The 18,635-nt window shown below is 38.8% G+C and overlaps 2 protein-coding genes across 2 annotated transcripts; both read right to left on the minus strand.

Moving 5' to 3' along the window:
- Positions 1 to 2,371: 2,371 nt before the first annotated feature.
- Positions 2,372 to 7,537, minus strand: LOC141004851 (protein ENL-like). Its single transcript, XM_073476532.1, has 6 exons — positions 7,233 to 7,537; positions 5,809 to 5,989; positions 4,718 to 4,800; positions 4,274 to 4,405; positions 3,930 to 4,028; positions 2,372 to 2,731 (listed from the first exon to the last, which is right to left on the minus strand). The coding sequence occupies exons 1-6, from the start codon at positions 7,263 to 7,265 to the stop codon at positions 2,672 to 2,674; spliced, it is 588 nt and encodes a 195-aa protein (XP_073332633.1). The 5' UTR covers positions 7,266 to 7,537; the 3' UTR covers positions 2,372 to 2,671.
- Positions 7,538 to 11,863: 4,326 nt separating this feature from the next.
- acer1 (alkaline ceramidase 1) lies at positions 11,864 to 18,051 on the minus strand. Its single transcript, XM_073477169.1, has 7 exons — positions 18,015 to 18,051; positions 15,671 to 15,783; positions 15,382 to 15,496; positions 13,954 to 14,092; positions 13,101 to 13,238; positions 12,874 to 13,011; positions 11,864 to 12,379 (listed from the first exon to the last, which is right to left on the minus strand). Exons 1-7 carry the CDS (start codon positions 18,019 to 18,021, stop codon positions 12,202 to 12,204), a joined length of 828 nt encoding a protein of 275 aa, XP_073333270.1. The 5' UTR covers positions 18,022 to 18,051; the 3' UTR covers positions 11,864 to 12,201.
- Between the last annotated feature and the right edge of the window lie 584 nt (positions 18,052 to 18,635).

Below are 18,635 nucleotides of genomic sequence, written 5' to 3' on the forward strand. Positions count from 1 at the left end.
ATTGATCAAACAATCATTTGGTCAAACAGTCCATTACTACGGAAGCCCTAAAGGGCCATGCATTCATACATTTTATATCCTCCGTTTTCCCGCGATAAGTTAATTTCATTTGTTTTCTCGAGATCTCGAGTTATTATCTCGAAATAACAACTGCCGTTTTCCCGAGATAACGTGATAATTTTCTCGAGATCTCGAGATAACGAAACTTTGTTTTCCCGAGATAACAATATAATTAATTTGAGATCTTGAGAAAACAAAATAATAGTGTAGTATATGAAATCATTGCAGGAAACATCATTCAGTGTAGCAATGTCAGAGGATCATTGTCATACATGTCATATCGTCACATATCTTTTCAATCAAGGCCTGACACAGCCTGAAATAGCATTATGCCTTGCTATTACAGATAATATACACATTAATGTGCGTAATCTAAAAAGACGGTTAGCAAGGCTTCAGCTATATCGGCGGCGCAATCTAAGTGAGCCTGATGTCGTCGTTAACTACATAGCTGACCAGCTACGAGGTCCCGGGCGTCTCCATAATCTCAGGCCTATCATATCACAGTCATTATCTCGAGATCTCAAATTAATTATATTGTTATCTCGGGAAAACAAAGTTTCGTTATCTCGAAATCTCAAGAAAATTATCACGTTATCTCGGGAAAACGACAGTTGTTATTTCGAGATAATAACTCGAGATCTCGAGAAAACAAATGAAATTAACTCGTTATCACGGGAAAACGGAGGAAATAAAATGTATGAATGCATGGCCCTTTAGGGCTTCCGTACATTACATTTAATTTCATCACAAAATAACATTCATTATTTTGTAGCTCAGATTTAAACAAAATATTCTGTTACAAAAAAGGTACCCTTCCTAAGGCATAGCTCAAGTTTTTCATAATCATCCAACCTAAAGAAATCAGCATAAATGAGGACATTTTAATTAATTAACACATTTTTTGTCATTAAATGCAACAAAAATAAGTGAAAATGAATGTAGGCATATAACATGACATAAATAGCTTTCTGCTTTAATTTGCCTCTGTATTTATTCCATTTATTTATGTACTTTACCATAATGTTCCATCAATTAATTATTCATTAACGTATCAATTTTTCAATTTATTTATTTATTTATTTCTGTATTCTTCTCCCTCTGTATTTCCCTGTTATAAGATTTATACTCACGAACTGCATTATATTAAAGAATGTTACTCATAACTGTCTATAGCGAGCTCACCCCTCCCATTCACATGTACACTCCCCTGAGCTATAAATAAAGGAACAAGGAACTGTTCAGCGGACTCTCTCAGTTTTCTGAGCAGGGTGCCCTTTGTACAAAGCTACTCTCTGTGTCTGACTCGTTTTTGTTGATTCTCTCCGCAGCGTGGTCATGAGTTTCCAGTCTAATTGCTGAATTCTCCTGACATTCCCCCACTATTTATTTCTACAAACGTCTTCCCCAAAATGAAAAAATGCACCTTTAACATCTTTATCCATTTCTGCTTCATTATGCAAATTAAATAGCTGTCAATCAAAGTGTGTCACGGGGTCAACTTTTCGCCATCAGAGTGCATGGATCGACTACACATGCCTTGCTTCCACTGGGTGTGGATTTATATTGAGCCATTTATACATTTATTTTTATACTTTTGATTTTGGCAGTTTCACTCCTCCATTTTATAACAGCATAATAAACTCAGTGAAAAGCAGTGATGGAAAATAATTAAGAAAATGTACTCAAGTGTTGTACTTAAATACAATTTTAAGGTACTTTACTGATGATGATCGACTACAGGTGTCATTAATCCATCAGCACATGGTAGCATAGAAATTCCATTGCGTCACAATGTAAATTTTGAGAACACATCAATCAAAAGAACCTAAAGTGCCTAATTGAGATGCTTTTCCAAAGTTGGGTATGTCTGAATTAAAGTATTTTGACCTCTTAACACCACAGGTTGTTAGACTGATCTTACTCAGCCTGTCTCAAACGTCTAATTCAAATGTTTAATCTGGAAAGAAAGCAGTACGTCCTCTGATTGAAGACTTCTCTTTCATACAGAGTGAGGGAGCGAGGGCCCGTTGCAGTCAAGTCTCTGTGGTGCTCAGACTTTGATGTGAGATTATCGGGCCTCAGCTATGGGACAGAAGGTCAGCACTCTCTCACTGGCTTGGTGCCTCCTTTTCTTCTCCTGCCGCTCAAACTGATCCAGTCTGCCTCTCAGTCAAGTCTGAGTAAAAGAAGTCCCACCTGGCTGTCAGACACGAGGGTGTCCCACTTGTATTGAGGCATCAACCTTTAAATCCTCCTTTTCAATTTGTAGGAAGAGGGAGAATCACAAAATGAAGCAATGTTGCACAGGTTTCACACATGTAAAAGAACTTTATTATAATCAAAAGAAAATGTTAATTTAAATTATCAAGTACAATTTATAAAGAAAATTAAACAAGAATCAGTAGATATTACAGTACATATTTTTTAAGGATAAAACAATATATACTCCAGTGTGTCCTCACTTGGAGGACCTTAAAAAAAAAAAACAATCAAAAAAAGAATCAAACATGAGTAAACATTAGATACATTCATATGTTTACTCATGTTTGATTATTTTTTTGATTGTTTATTTTTTGTAGCCCTGTTGTAAGAGTCTTGTCAGGGCCGTTCATTTGGCTCTTCCCTTGTCAGTTTGTCTGCTGGTGCCACTTCCTTCTTTGCTGGGTTCCTAAAGAGGGAACACATTTGGATGCACAGCACCACCGTCATTATCTATCATCTAGAGACACAATCATCTCCTCCCAAAATGTGCTGTCGTGAAATTATTTGCTGCTTTTGTCAGGGAGAACGTAAGCCAAAATAACACACAGCAATAACAATAAGACTCATTACTCGGCGTGGAAACTAATTCATCAAACTAAATCTTTCTCTGTGTAATAAAAAAGGGTGAATATTATACACAATAAAAAAGGCAGTCCAAACAATACCACAATTAACAAAAAAAGACTACTAAACATACTACGCTACTACAATATATTTTGGAATATTTACTCACTGCTCTTGCTATCAGCCGCCAATCTCGACTGACAAACTGAGGCAATATATAACCAAATTTAAGCAGGTGGTTAAAGCAAAACCATTAAATATGTACACTGGAAATAAAACCCCTGTTGCTGTAGGTGTTGACTTTGGACAGCAGGGGGTGTAGTTTCACCCTCTCTTGGAGCAGAGTGCTTGCCGAGATGTAAGGTGGCCTCGATAAAATACAGGAAGTACATCATAACATCGACAGTGAGAATATTTATGAATAACGTATTTAGCCATTGTATTGAATGTATTTAGCCATAGGGACACATTTCATTTCCTCTGTAAAATAAAGAAGTTTCCAAGTCTGATCTCACCGTATCGTGATTTAAGAAGGCATTGCTGTTCCCTATGGAGGGGCCACTGCCATGTTTGTGTTGTATTTGTGCCTTATTTATGCAGGAATAGCACTGGATTTTTTATTTACTTTTTGCTAGTTTCTTTTTATAAACTGGCAACCAGTTCCTTGAGTGGAATGAAGCTTTATATTTTGACTTTTATAACATAAATAATTAAGGGTAAAATTGGGATGACAAGGGAAAAAAACACAAAATAGCATCTGAAGTGGTGTATGAGATTCATCACAGCTTAACAAAAAAGCAAGTCAAACAGATTTTTTCAGAAGCTTGTGTCAGTACCTTGTTAAGATTGGCAATTTGATTTTAAGAAATGCATTGCCAAATTTTCAGTATCTTTAAAAAAAAAAAAAAACACCACACAAATGTATTGGAATGATCAATAAAGGCTTGACACTGTTTCAGGTTAACTTATCTAAAACAATATGAGCAGGCTGAGAGTGCTACTGAGATTTTCTACATGCAGGGATCATAATGCTGACCAACCTGTGACACATGACAGGTCTTGATCTTCTTCTTTGGGAGCATTGGAGAGTCTTGACTGGACCGTGACGAAGCCTCAGCCCCCTCTGGAACCACCTTTACCTTAAATGGAGGGACAACAGTTATGTGTTATCTGTGTAGTAGTTACAGTCATTTTAAAGCCACTGTACTTTAGACACACACTGTAAATACTGAAATATTTGCCTGGGCTTTTATTTACCTTAACTAAAGACAGAACTAGATATATTATATACAGTACTCTTCATTACATGGTCACTGCGACTATTTACTGTTCAGTCACTTAGCTATCAGCCCAATCAATCAGCCAGTGTCTCCGGCAGCCTCACCCCTCCAGCTTTGATCAGCTTTCTCTTGAAGTCTTTGTTGGGGTTGTTGAAGGTAATAGTCTCACAACGCAGGTGGTCGCCCCCTGGCTTAAGGTTTAGGTTGTAGCTAAAACACACCTTTTTTGGCTTGTCCTGAAAGAAACAATAGAGAGAGTGTTTTATCAAGCTAATCTGTTAGCTTTTTTACCGTCTTGTGTGACAGAAAGTAGCTTGTATTTGTCTTTCTGCATCACAGAAGACATACAGTTGAATGAATAACACATCGATAAAACAGACAGACATAGTCTTTCCATCTCAAACATTTCAGTTGTAGAGAGCGGGACAAGTGAAGCTTAAGGAGAAGGCATGAAGACACCCTTGAGATATTTCATAAACACAAATGTCTTGTTTGTTTGTCTTTAGTGCATTTTTTATTTTCTTGACAGATTTGTCCATCTCCTTCACCTTGTTCTTGAGGAAAACTTCGATATGCATGAGGAAGTCATTGGAGCCCGACTCCACCACTTTGTACGGAGGCTCTGTGAATACTGAACAGACACAGATGACATGATAGAAATACTGGTAATAGTTACAGTGACATTAAACTGATAATATTCTTAGTGCTGACAAATGAATGAGTTTCATGTGATCAAGGGACAAAGGCAGAGAATAAATCCAGTCAATTTTCTTATCTTTTTCTTTCCCTTTGTAAAGGGAGGGAGGTTGCAGAGACATCAACATCTCCTGACCAATTTCCTGGGGGAAACCCTGCATGAATGTGTTATGCTGCACTTCTTAATGTATTTTGTGCAAACTCAGGCAGTTCAAATAGCCTTAAGCTAAGTAGCCTTAAGCTATTTCAACTGCCTTTTTGTATGAATGTGCTATATAAATATATGATTCTTACATCCACAGTGGGGTCCCAAAGGCTTAGACTACATTACAAATATTTAATATTCTTACATAAACTTGGGAATAATCAAAGTTTGAGGATTTAAGAATCATTGAAAACACAGTTTTATGACTGGTAAAATGTAGAAGATACATTTAAGATCCAGCAGTATTTCTAGGTCAGCAACAGTGGTTTGACCACCTTTGACCTCCTCTGTACAAAAGGTCAGATTTGCTTGAAGTGTAAAACTTTCAATGAAGAAAGACATACTAGATTTGGTTTAATCTTCAGGCCTTGTTCACTTGTAGCCAGTCTTCACTCCATTATAAATATATATTTGCCTCAAGTTTCCAGCAGATCATTGCTCACTTAGTAACATTGTGACGGGGGAAACATGGCATTAGAACTAAGTGGTTGTGTCAGGAAGTCAAATGTTAATCCAAGCAAAGAGGGGCTTTCATGCCAAGATATTCTGGAATTTATGCTCATTTTTGAGGATTCAACTTTTCACTCAAAATAAAAAAAAATAAAAAAAAATAGTGTTACATTCAAAACAAACGTAAAATAGAAGTATTTGGACTAGTGAACTCAGATTTTTGGACTCTACTGTATTTGCAAAGTGAAAGGTTGTGGTCATGCGCATGTTCAGATTTGATTGCCATACCTCTCTTGGGTTTGGGGTAGCTCTCATGCAGGTGGAAGACAACTTTGTGTGTGAAGTGCTGAATGTCATCAGTCTGTTGCCCTCGGACAAAAACAGTCCAGTCGTGGGTGAAGTCCTCTGATGTTTCCCTCTCTCTTAGCTGGACTGTGTGGCCCAACTCAAGATTCACCTGAACTTTAGACTACAAGGGCCAGAAACAAGAGAGTAAAACACTGTGCTTCAAAAGGCCAGAGAAAGAACAAGAATGCAATTCACATGCAAATACTACCCTTAAACAATTACAACGGTTATTATCTCTAACTGTTGTCAAACACCAAAAGTTAGGTCAACTCCATCCTTGGAGTCGGACCTTGATATGCAGTTGAAAGAGCACGAAAAAGTGGCTAAGAGAACCTTTGGTGCCAGACTGTAGGCTCCACATTAATCTTTCATTATACTTACCAATTTACTTTATATCTAATAGATGTTTTGAATAGAGAAGTGTCAGCTAGTTTTGTTGGAAAGGCATCAGGCAATCAAAGGCAGCCAGAGGGGAGTCCCAAACAGCCTATATACATATATCCCACCAGTTAAAGGTGACCTATGTAGTTTTTGGGAAGACATTTTAATCAGATAAGGAAAATACACAAACTGGCCTTAAAGGCCAACACAAATTCAAACTGTTTTATGGTCATACTACAGAAACGTCCACTTTTGGAAGGGCAACATGTCTGAAAATTGACTTCCTTTTCTAATATTTAAACTTAGACCTCATTATTCCATAACTCATTGACTCTAAAAATACACATAAATAAAGGCTTAATTACTTTTTTTTTTAAAACTGGTGTTACTCATAAGGAAAGGAACACCAGTGATTTCCTTCTATACATGACTGGGGACAAAAACAAATTGATGGCCCAACAGACAGTAGTTGTTCAAATAACCTATTGTTTTATTATAAAATATGACAAGAACTTAAGTCACAAGTGTTTTTCAGGTGTAATGTTTCTGTAAAGGCTAGGACCAGAAAAATGGACGTTTCCATAGAATTACCCTTTATTTTGTTTATATGTGGCGGACCCTGCCACCTCTCTAGCTTCAAACAGTGTTCTTATTTTCCTCTGAGGAAGGAAATAAAAATATCCCTGAGTTTGTATTATTACCTCATCAATATTGTAAGTATTACCTTTCTGAGTTTCTTTTCCAAAACGACATAGTGCACCTTTAATATTGAGGGGTGTAGAAGCAGTATGACTACTCACCCTGTGATCCTAGCTACACTTTTTATAAACACTTTAGCATTTGATGAGTGTCAGGATATACTTTACATCCACTTTGCACAAAATAACCTCGACTTTTGACGTTTAGTGAAGAGGAAAAACATTCAGTTAGTCTGACAGCTGGCTAACGGGAAAATATATCATACAGAGATGAAGCCACAGTACCTGGTCCATGTTGTGTGTCGGCCCAGCCGCCATCTTCAGTCTGCAGTACCGTGAGCCCTGTGCACAGATGCTGCTGCACACAACAGTTTGGACAACAGACCGAAAGTAACGGTCGCCACACAGGAAGTCTCTCTGTCAGTTTTAAGAGTGGACGTGGTGACGCAACCAGGAAACACTCCGAAGCTAGACCGTCCGATTTAACAACGGTTGACGCGGCCTTCGAAGGTACCTCCGAAGGACTCGCCTCCGGAGGCCGCAAAGGCCGGGTCCTTCGAAGGATGCAGCCCCTGAATTTGGACACAGCTAGTGTCTCCATGTTCCGTAGACAGTTGATCTCTTCGGACGATGTAAAGCTGATGTGATGATCGTGATTTCGCTTACTTTTCTCAGGAAGTTTCTCTAACTCTCTCATCCAATCAGGGTGCCGGGAATTTTAAGCGCTCACGAAAGGAGCCAATCAGAACTCTCAGAAGGCGGGACAGTCTCGAGTGGATACGTTCCAACCGCTAGCTCTGTTCTAACTGTACAGCCACATGATGCTAGTTTAAAGGTGCAGTATGTAGTTTTAATCAGAAGAGAAAGATCTTCACTGACTGATGTTTTTATGCCTGAACAAACTCAATAAACAAATCCTCTTTGTTTTCACGACTGAATACACTGAATAAACAAACTGACCTTTGGGACAACACAATTTCATACTGTTTTTTTACTTTGTTTATATGTGGCGGACCCTGCCACCTTTCTAGCTTCAGACAGTGTTCTAGGGACCTTATTTTCCTCTGAGAACAGCTTATTTATTCAGTTATGGAAAATATATATTTGTCAGTTTGTGTTATTACTTCATTAATATTGAAAATATTAAAAGTTTGAATATCTTCTCCAAAACTACATAGTGCCCCTTTGATTGCAGCTGGTGTGCATTACTCTTAATGTACCATGTTTTCTCAGTAATTTGTTAAACACTTTGAATTTTGATTTGTTTGAAAGGTGCTAAGTTTGATTGATTGATTGATTGATTGATTGATTGATTGATTGATTGATTGATTGATTGATTGATTGATTGATTGAAAAATAATCACACCTCAACGTCCATGTGGTGTCAGGTAGATCTGGAGCCTTTAAGGACAGTCCTCATCAGCACTTTCTAAAGCTATTACCGAGGCAATTTATTTATTAGCTGTTTAGCTCACCAGGAGGATTAGATCTTATTTGTTTATTCACATAGGTGAAGTGCTTAAAATTGATCATCTCTTTAAAATGCAATATTCTCCTTGGAAACCTTGGGTCCTGGCATTCATGTGAATGCCACTTGACAGGCACCACCCACCCAAACACCAATATAGATCACATAAACAACCTCACAACTTGCAGTGCCTCCCCAGTAGGACAATGAGCCCTGCCACACTGCAAAAACTGCTCAGGAATGACCCAATGTGACAAGATCCCAAGGCGTTGATCAGATCCCCAAATTCCCCAGTTCCAATCTGACAATCATCTGTGTTATGTGCAAGTACAAGTCCCATCCATGGAGGCCCAACACCCCAACTATCAGGACTTGAAGGATCCACTGCCAATTGCCGAATGCCAGACACCACAGGGAACCCACAGAAGTCTTGTGTCTTGTGTCTGTCAGAGCTGTTTTGGCGACACAAGGGGAACCTCCACAATATAAAGCAGGTGGTTTTAATGGTGTTTTTTTTAAACACAGACTGTTAAAGTTTCAAAATAATGTAATAATATTTGAGACTCTCCTTTTCATTCTCTTCAGTCACTGCTTACAAACCACAAAAACTAGTAAAGCAAGATCTTGAATGTAAGTATACTTAGTTAAAAGCATGCAAAATAGTTCCACGCATACATGACAGCAGCCTGCATGCGAGGCTTATGCTATTGTATGCCAATAGTGGAGGGCAATAAGGATAAAATCCCCTAACATGGTGTATTTTCTTTTATTTATTTATATATCATTTTATTTGTGAGGGATCATTTGCAATATTACACACAAATATCACCGTTTGAGGTTTTGTACCAGAGTTATTTTAGAGCTGCAGTTCAATACAATGACATAACAGCACCTAACAAACAGGATACTTATTGCAAAATGACACACAGCAGTGCGTCACAATATGGAGTATGTAATCCTACACACACGTCAATATATGTATTGTCCAACACTGCCATAAAGCAGATCTGCTCAGTGATTTGTAACATTGCCCACAACGGCCTGAATGTAAAGACAAAGTTACCACTGTTTAAATTATAAAGCAAAATCTGAAAATGGTCATATTCCCATCATCTTGTCATTATCATGAGGCCAAGCCCTATGTCCTAATTTAAAATGTTTAACACATAAATCAACAAATCTAATGTGATTTTAAACAAGGTTGTGACAGCACCATGCATTTTTTAAAAACATATAGTTAAGGTCCAAATAAATGTGGGTACATGTTGATAAATGTGGTGTTACCTCTAGCTCTGCAGGTTGTCACATTTGTATTGTATTGTATTAAATGTGTGATTAAAATATCAATAACAAGTTTAACCAACTAGTATTTCTGGTGCTGACTAGTGAGAGTTTTTGACTGTAAAATCTAAAAAAAAACACACACACAAAAAAAAACAATTTTAACAATGAAATTCTGGCAACCACAGCTGCAGGTAATTTCTAACTCTTACTCAGCCTCTGTCTCAAACGTCTAATTCAGATGTTTAATCTTTCATACAGAGTGAGGGAGCGAGGGCCCAGTGCAGTCAAGTCTCTGTGGTGCTCAGACTTTGATGTGAGATTATCGGGTTTAGCTATGGGACAGAAGGTCACTACTCTCTCACTGGCTTGGTGCCTCCTTTTCTTCCCCTGCCTCTCAAACTGATCCAGTCTGCCTCTCAGTCAAGTCTGAGTCAGAAATGACCCACCTGGCTGTCAGACATGAGGGTGTCCCACTTGTATTGAGACATCAACCTTTAAATCCTCCCATCTAAATATGAAGAGAGAGGGAGAAACACAAAATGATGCAATGTCACACACATAACAGAACTTTATTGGTTTTTAAAACTTGTCAAACTTATTTTTTTTAAAAGGAGCATAAATCCATGCTAATCATCATCTTCTTCAATGATTACACAAAATACAGTTGTCTTCTGAGTTGCAAGGCTTAAAAAAAACAAAAACAAAAATTTTCATAAATAATCACCATGAAATAAATCTGTATGTGTGAGTGAATGAATATCAAGCACTTGTCCTGGCTAGTAGAGATGACCAAAGTCAGTGGGCTTCATCCTCTGGAGACCTTAAATGTCCTCATAAAACTTTAAAAACATTATCATCTCTGCAGCCATGTTGCTAGCATGTCTAATAATTATCTGGTGACTCCTCAGATTCTACTTGTGCTTCCCCGAGGGGCTCCCGACCCCGAGAATGAGAACCATGGATCTAGACACACAGACCAACAGACCAGCCCAGGATGTAATGTTAGCAGTTAACATTTCTACAAACCACAGATATGTACAAGGTTGACATTTGTACCAAAAAGTGGCACATCACGTCTACATTATATGCTTATTAGCAACTTTTCACATCAGGGGGTTGAGGGGATGGTGATGGAGTTATAGCAAGCCAACCACGATCTGGCTGTCACCAGTTAATAACCAGAGTTAATGCCTAAAAGCACTCTATCTCATCACCCACAGGAGGTCACTATTGAACACCAAAGTGCAGAGAACGCCTGTGTGCTTTTCTTTTTGTAAAATATCTATTGTTGGATCTTTTGTATCCTTCAGGAAAGATCATGTGAATAGAGGCACAATTGTACCTGAATATTCTCAAAACACCATCAAAATCAAGAGCTTTTTCAACAAAAGGGCTTTTAACAGTCCAGTGATGAATCAGTCTCACAAAAGAAACAGATTTGCATGTGATTGTTGTGGTCAGAAATACAAACGCACTTAAGAGTCATATTTCAGAGGTCCTGAACGAGACATCATACATTTATGCTGCTAATTTTCATTCTAAATCAAACAAAACTCAGTTCACAAAGCTCAAACTAACCCCGAGGGCAGGGTGTATGACTGTGAAACTACCACATGTTGAGGCCATTTAAAACTCCATGTAAACACTTTTCACTGTGGCGCTTCACTCAAAGAAACCGTCGCACTGAAAACTGACAGCAGTTATAGTTTCATAGAAAAACAACAGTTTAATTGTAAGAAAACGTCTCAAAATATTCCGACATGTACAGAATCAAACGTGCATTCATGTCTTGAAAATAAGTCACAGCAGTTGCTTCACTAAAACACACATGCTTAACTGTAGAAAACAATTCAATACACACACAATTACACTCTTTTCTCTCAGTCATTCATTCTGCCTATATATACTGTATGGATACACATGTCCTCAGTAGTTAAACTTCAGTCTACTCTGAACATCAGCGGCCCTCCAGCTCTGTTTCCAACAATATTTGGATGAATATTATTGTTTTTAAAAAAAAACACAATCACATCTTGAGAAGAGAAATAAAGGGCATACATTTACATTAAAATAATCTTACCTAATGTGCTGTTATTTGTAATCAGTTAAAAAGACATGGATCTATAGGATAAAAATTAATTCATCAATTTGATTATGTAAATAATGGATATATTTAAATATATCTATATTTGACGTTCAATAAATAGAACACACAGCTCACAGCTTTTGCAGGAAGTGCATTTTGCCTGTTTACAGGATGGCGTTCTCAAATGGTTACGCTCAGGAACCTGGTTTCAAAAGTTGGCATTTTCAGGCCCCAAAAATGCAGTTGTCGTGTCACTGAACGTCCAAAACGCACCAAGATTTCCGTTTTATGCAAAAAACGTTGTCGTGTAAACAGCCCCTTCGTGTTTATAGCATGTAAATCACTTTTGGAGTGGTAGTCATTGTGTGGTGTAGCTGTACTAATGGAGCGTATTTACAGAAATGACTTTAAATGTGTTAGCAGCGTTTCCGTGTTTTGGGAGTGCCCTTCAGCACAATGTGAGGTAATCCAACGGCCCATTTATCACATGGCCAGTACTGCAGTCCAGGCAGTGAGTACGGTATCTCATAGTTAGCATCCAGGTAAGCTATCAGGGTGCTGCCATAGGCCACAGCCATCACGATCAGAATGTGCCTGCAAGATACAGATAATGCAGATCAATACACATGAGCATGTCCTTGAAAGCAACAACATGGCATGAAACACAACATGTCGAATGTATTATGTCCACACTTTTCCCAGTCAAGGAGTAGCTAAGTTCTTGGACATGGAAGTTGCAGGAAGGTGTTTGAGATGAATGATGGATGAACACTTTTGACACCTAAGACCAGGTTCACCTCCTGAGCCCTGTGTGTGGTTAGTTGTTAGGTGTGGTCAGCACCTTGGTTATGTAAGGCAAAGATTCTGGCTTTGATCACATGTTAATACAGCAAACAAATCCTTTTGTCGTGCTTCAAGTCAATGTTGTAATAAAGTGCTGGGAGTTTTTAACCATTAAAAAAAGTAAAAAGTAAAATCCATAGATATTGTATTGTAATGTGCCATGTTGATTAAAACTGTAATTCAGGAGGCATTATGTCTCTGACAGTACTTAGGAAAGGAAAGGACATAAGTATGCTAGGACTTACCAGATTCCATGCAGGTAGCAGAAGTTCAGTCTCTGCCAGAAGCTGCAGCCAAAGCGGTCACTAATCCAGCAGGAGATGGCGAGCACCCACAGAGCCACTGACAGCTTGGCCAGTCGCAGAACCTTCTGGTCAGTGCAGCTGAGACAGAGCGAAAACTGGTTATCACAACAAATCAAAACTGCATCGAATGACTTACAGATGCCTGAGAAACACCAGAGATTTCATACCATCTCATCTCAACAGCCAGAACATAAAGCAGATGGAGGCCAAAGCAGTTTAAAGCGTAGGCATTGGCTGTGGGTTTGACAAACGATGATAATGTGGTGATGACGGTAACCGCCAGAACGAGGCTTGAAAATGTGGACCTGTGGACGAACAGAGAAAGACAAAAGAAGCGATCAGGAATGCTGCATCTTTTGTGGTCATTTTTGCAGTTTCAGCTGATAATTGTTTGATATTATTTGATACGTTGTTTTGTAAAAAGATATAGATTCTTGCTATGAAGGGAAAAAGAGACTAAATGTAATTGGATTTCACTGGCACATGCTCAGTATGAAAAACACCCCTACTTTTAAATGAACTTTGTGACTTCAAACAAGAGATTTCAGTTTAAAGGACCCTTTACATCCTGGGCATGTTCAGTATTTCATCCACAATAAGGAGGACCAACCCATTACTTTAAAAAATGAGGGTGAAGTTATTGAGTCACACGTCAGGTGCTTATTAAAATTGAAATAATCTGTTCCCCACCTTGTGGTTAAATATTTACACAGGTAGGGTGGAGTTCTAGTCTTTCACAATAGCGAGAGCCTCTTTCTGTCACATTCAGGTGAAGACAGCAGCACTGCATTGTGTCATTGTGACATGAACAACTCCGGTTGGGGCTGTCAGACAGGCTCAGGACAGGTTAGGTTTCAGGCTGCCATTCCTCGGAAACACGCTGCCATTGTTATGTTTTTTCATTAAAGGATTATTGAGCTGCGTGTGAGTCCTTAGTGACACGTGGAGATGAATTACTGAATAAAGACAGAAACAAAGACCGTGCGCTGACTCGACTTGATTGCTGTAAGGTTGCTTTACCTGTCCTTTATGAAAGAAGGGAAGAGCCTGCGGGGGAACCAGACAGCATATCCCACCGCCAGCACCCACAGGATAGACAGCTCATCCAACATCTGGCCAACGAAACTGAGCGTCATGTGGAAGTATGCCGAAAAGAGCCCTGCAAGAAGAGAGAACTGTCTTTTTTAATGTGAAACAATTCATGTTTTCATTATTATATTATAGAAGGAAAATCACTTAGAAAGTAAAAAGCCAAATAAAGAATGTAAAGTCTCTATTAGGCTTCTAGCCTGGGATACTGTGAAACAGTGGTCCCTAATCAGGGGGAAGGGACCACGCAAGGGTTAGCAAAATAAATCTGCAGGGGTGACTTGTCCCCTTTTGAGAAGAGATGATTATCTTTGCTTTTACAGCAATTAAACAGATGCTACTGAGACACTGGAGAAAAAAGTGCATAGCCCCTTATGAAGAATGGACCAGAACGATGGCACAGTTTGCTGCTTATGAGAGGGTGACATACTCTCTCTTGGACAAGCTTGATCAATAAATGTTTACATGGGGCCCATAAAGGGGAAATATAGTAACTGAAAATCTGTTTCAGGGTAGGATTCCACTGTGAAAGTGTGACTGTGTGTTATTTAAAAACATTTTTTTTTAGCGATTTTCCAGTTTGTCCTAAGGAGTACTTGAGAAGACATATGTGAATTTTTATTTCTGTTGAATCTCCTACCAATTTGAGTGTAAAATTACATTTTTGACTGTTTTAAATTGTTCAAACTTCAATAAAATGTGCATTAGAAATCTGCAGGGGTCGAGAGATGATAAAATGCATTATTTTGGGGGGCACAAATCTAAGCTTATTTTTCCTGTACATTGCTGAATAACTTTCCTTAAGATATTTTTTGGAAGCATTTATACCTTGACTGGACAGTATGACAGTGAAGCAGCAGACAGGAAATGTGCCATTATGTGGCGTGCCCTGCGACCATTCGAGTTCCTTTTCCTTTTCAATTTTATTGGATAGGATAATTCATCTCATCTCTTTTGAGAATCTGGAACCAATTCATTTTTGTATTTTGAGTTTGATGTTGATCAAATTACTATTCTGTTGCTCGCTGCAGCTCTCATTGGAAGTGGACTTCCTGGTATGAACTACTGCAGTGAACCTTTTTAAAAAAGTACATTTAGTCTGACCAATTTCTGTGGCTGATGTCCTTTTTTGATGTCTAACAATTCGGGGTATTTTGAAGGTCTGTCTCTTCTGACCACACAGTGATTTCTGCTCAGGTCAAATTATAACTGAACACCAACAACTCACAAAAGCAATGATTCATGTAAAGAGAGCTGACATTTTTTGCGAAGGTCAAGATCTGGTCATGTATCTAAAATGGTGAGACACTTAAATCTAACCATTACATTTATGAATAAAGAGAAAAGCGAGCGACTGACCGACAAATATCATCATGATCCAGACCAAGTGAATCGCCAGGTTCCTCTCTTTGGCGTAAGGGTGCAGAAGGTAAAGCATGATGGGAGATATGATGAAGAAAACAAAGCTGCTCATCTGCAGAGAAAAAATCAATCAGTCAACAAAACAATGAATGAATCACCCAATCAAACCTCCCATTTGTCTGTGAGATTTGACATTTATTTCTTATCCAAAAATAGAAACAAAAACCATTCCTTATTTTTGCTTGTTTCCTGAATCAAGTATCAACATAAATGCAGCAGAACTCACAGTGTTGAAGTACTCCACCACATGTTCAGAGTGTCTGTAGTTGTCTTCACACCAGTCGATTTCTGAACTCTCATATGAGAAAGCTCCTGCCATCTTTTCATTGGAGTAAACACCTGTAAAACACAACAGAGAGGGAAACGTCACATCAAGAGCACACCTGCAGTTTTGCACACTTCTCTGTCAGTTGATCCCCCAGCAGATAAAATACCAGTTGTGTATATCCAGGAGGCTGAGCAGAGCATTTGTATAGATGGTTTATGCAAACCAGTTTCCACTCCCTGCTGAGTTGTATTTAAATTTGTACTCAAATGTGGCTTTACACCCTTTCTCAGATAGGCATGCAAACGTATGTATGCAACACTTTGGCATAATTTGTTTTAATCAAGCGTTTGATTATAGAATAACCTCTATGAAATAAAACTAACGACAAAGTGATAGACTGATCGTTTGTTTAAAAGGAACTTTCATCAAGTTTTGGGACACATTACATTACATTAAAACTGCACGATCAAAAAAGTTCTAGTACTAGTATGTGTCAACCTCCAAATCCCCTGGATACTTAATTTCCCATAATGCAACTCTAGCCCAAATAACCCTGATGCTGTTATTTCAAAAGCTCCCTCCCAGTACACAGAAGACACTTCAATACAATATTCATACGAATAATAGTACTCGAGTAAAAGTCTTACAGTATCTGATATTAAATGTTATTGCGTAAATTATACATATATTTACATGTATTTATATACTGTATACTATTGGTTGACTGATCATTGGCCTAGCTGATTATTGGATCCGATAATCATCATTAAATTATTAAAAATTAATAATTAAAAAAATTGCTCCTTTGGCTCTGATGCAGCATCCTTTCTCTGTTAGTGGTCACCACACCATGGTCGCAGTGTCCACAGCAAAATCTGATGTCATTAGCCAATAGCCAATCAGCACTGAATAATCTGAATTAGTTTGCTTAAGTTATCAATTAACTGAAGTGGAGTGAAAGTATTAAGTAGCAGAAAATGGAAATGCTGAAGCAGATTACCTCCAAATTGTACATAACTACAGTACTTGAGTAAATTGTGTCATGATTGGGACTTTTGGTGTGGCTGTGTTTGTGTTTTCAGAGGTGCTCTGCAGAGGCTGGACGTGGCTTCCCTGATGGCTGGAGCTGCCTACTCTCTCACACCTGCAGCACATCGGATCATCAGCACCAGCTCAAATACTCTGGTCTTCTCTCTACTCGCTGCCAGATTATTTTGTCTCCCTGATGTGTCACATGGCCTCTCAGAAAGCGCTACTACTTGTGATTCTAGTCTCTTGTGTCATTGTGTTTGCTATCTCGCTAACCTTGTTCCCCCTCAACCTCTCCAGTGATCGACCTGCTTTCAAGTTCCAGCTCCATTGCCACTCAGCCTCCAGCACCTCTGCTACCTGCCACTCCACTGTGGATCCTCCGTGTTACATGCTCCAGAGCCTCCACCAAAGCTTCTGCCAATGTCAATGTGAGTCTCTGCCACTACACCTGCTGAGCCACCTGCTGTACCACCTGCCTGAGCCATTTTCACTGCCGTCTACCTCAGCATTTAAAATAAATTCCTTTAACCTTCTCCCTGTCTTGGTGTCCGCTTTTGGGTCCTACAACCAACCTAGTACGAACCATAACAAACTGTAGCAAGTTACATTGCATCACTGGTTATTCCCAACTTTGAAACTAAGATATTTTGGGATTTTTCCTGTAAATGTATATTGGTTTCAATATTGTCCAAAAATCCAATCTCCTGGAATACTAATAATTGGTATCAGCCATGAAGAAACCATATCGGTCAACCCCTGGTATCTACATACATGTAAAAATATATGTAATATATAGGCTACTTTTACTTGTACTTTTGATACTTAGGTCAATTTAATATCAGAGACATTTACTGAAGTACTATTCATATGTGGGTGATTTTCACCCTTACCAAAGTAATATTTTAACATGATATCTTTACTTTTACTCAAGTATTTACTCAAGTATGACAACACTGGATAATAGAGTATAAATACAGTAGATGTGACTGAATATTGACTTCTGGGTTGTGAATTATGCCATAGTCAATCCATTATTATAGGATTACTGTGTTGATACATGACATACTGTATGTGAAACTCACTATTGATCAGCACATGTGCAGTCAGTCACTGTCAGGATGAACAACAGGAATATTCTAGTGACTTCAGGCTGAAGGTGTGACAGTTGCACAACTTTTCAAGTCATAAGAGCCATGAAAGTCTGATTAACTCTATATAAAATAACTAGATGAAAATGTAACTATGGTCCAAGTATCATGCTGGTTCTTACCTCCCATGTTGTTGCTGTCCCAGCCTCCAGTCCGACAGTGCCGCTCTGCTCCAGGTGAGACGACAACAGGTGGATTTTTCGGGGCGGAGCAGAGAAAAGCTCTCGATCCTGTTGCACGAGACTGTTACGTCATTAATGAGCACGCTGAACGGTTTCACGTCTCCAGGTCAAAGTCACCAAGGAAACAATGGACTCATTTTTTTCTGATGACGAATATAAACAAACTCGATCATCAGTGCCGCAGACAGCCGGTTGGGGTGTTTTGTGTATTTTACCACCATGATTTGAATATCACGAACAGATATTCAAACAATATGGTGGCAGAAACAGGTGTTACAGGTAGATGCTGAACTGATCTGCTGTAATCTCAGGTGTTCTCTAGAGAGCAGGATCAGCGCTCCACCTGCCTCACATCTGCCTCACATCTGCCTCCGCTGTGTCGGGCCAACACCGCCGATTCAAATTTCAAAATAAAAGCCTAAACGCTTTGAGTGGGCGGAAGGGCAGGAAGACTATTAAGTGGTGGTGTGTGCAAGGTGTTCATTTTTATTTCATTAAAAACTACACGTGTTATGGATGCGGTGGTATCTTAACAAGGTATAGTGTTAAAATATTACTTTG

Source organism: Pagrus major, chromosome 11 (genome assembly GCF_040436345.1).
Source record: "Pagrus major chromosome 11, Pma_NU_1.0".
Taxonomy (NCBI): Eukaryota; Metazoa; Chordata; class Actinopteri; order Spariformes; family Sparidae; genus Pagrus; species Pagrus major.

Coding starts and splice junctions, on each gene's coding strand:
- LOC141004851 (XM_073476532.1), bottom strand. CDS start 7,265: ATGGCGGCTGGGCCGACACACAACATGGACCAG. Junction 5,990..7,232: donor CGACACACAACATGGACCAG/GTACTGTGGCTT, acceptor TGGCCCTTGTAG/TCTAAAGTTCAGGTGAATCT. Junction 4,029..4,273: donor AGCTGATCAAAGCTGGAGGG/GTGAGGCTGCCG, acceptor CCTCCATTTAAG/GTAAAGGTGGTTCCAGAGGG.
- acer1 (XM_073477169.1), bottom strand. Junction 14,093..15,381: donor GATCATGATGATATTTGTCG/GTCAGTCGCTCG, acceptor CTCTTCTTGCAG/GGCTCTTTTCGGCATACTTC. Junction 13,239..13,953: donor CCTTCTTTCATAAAGGACAG/GTAAAGCAACCT, acceptor GTTCGTCCACAG/GTCCACATTTTCAAGCCTCG.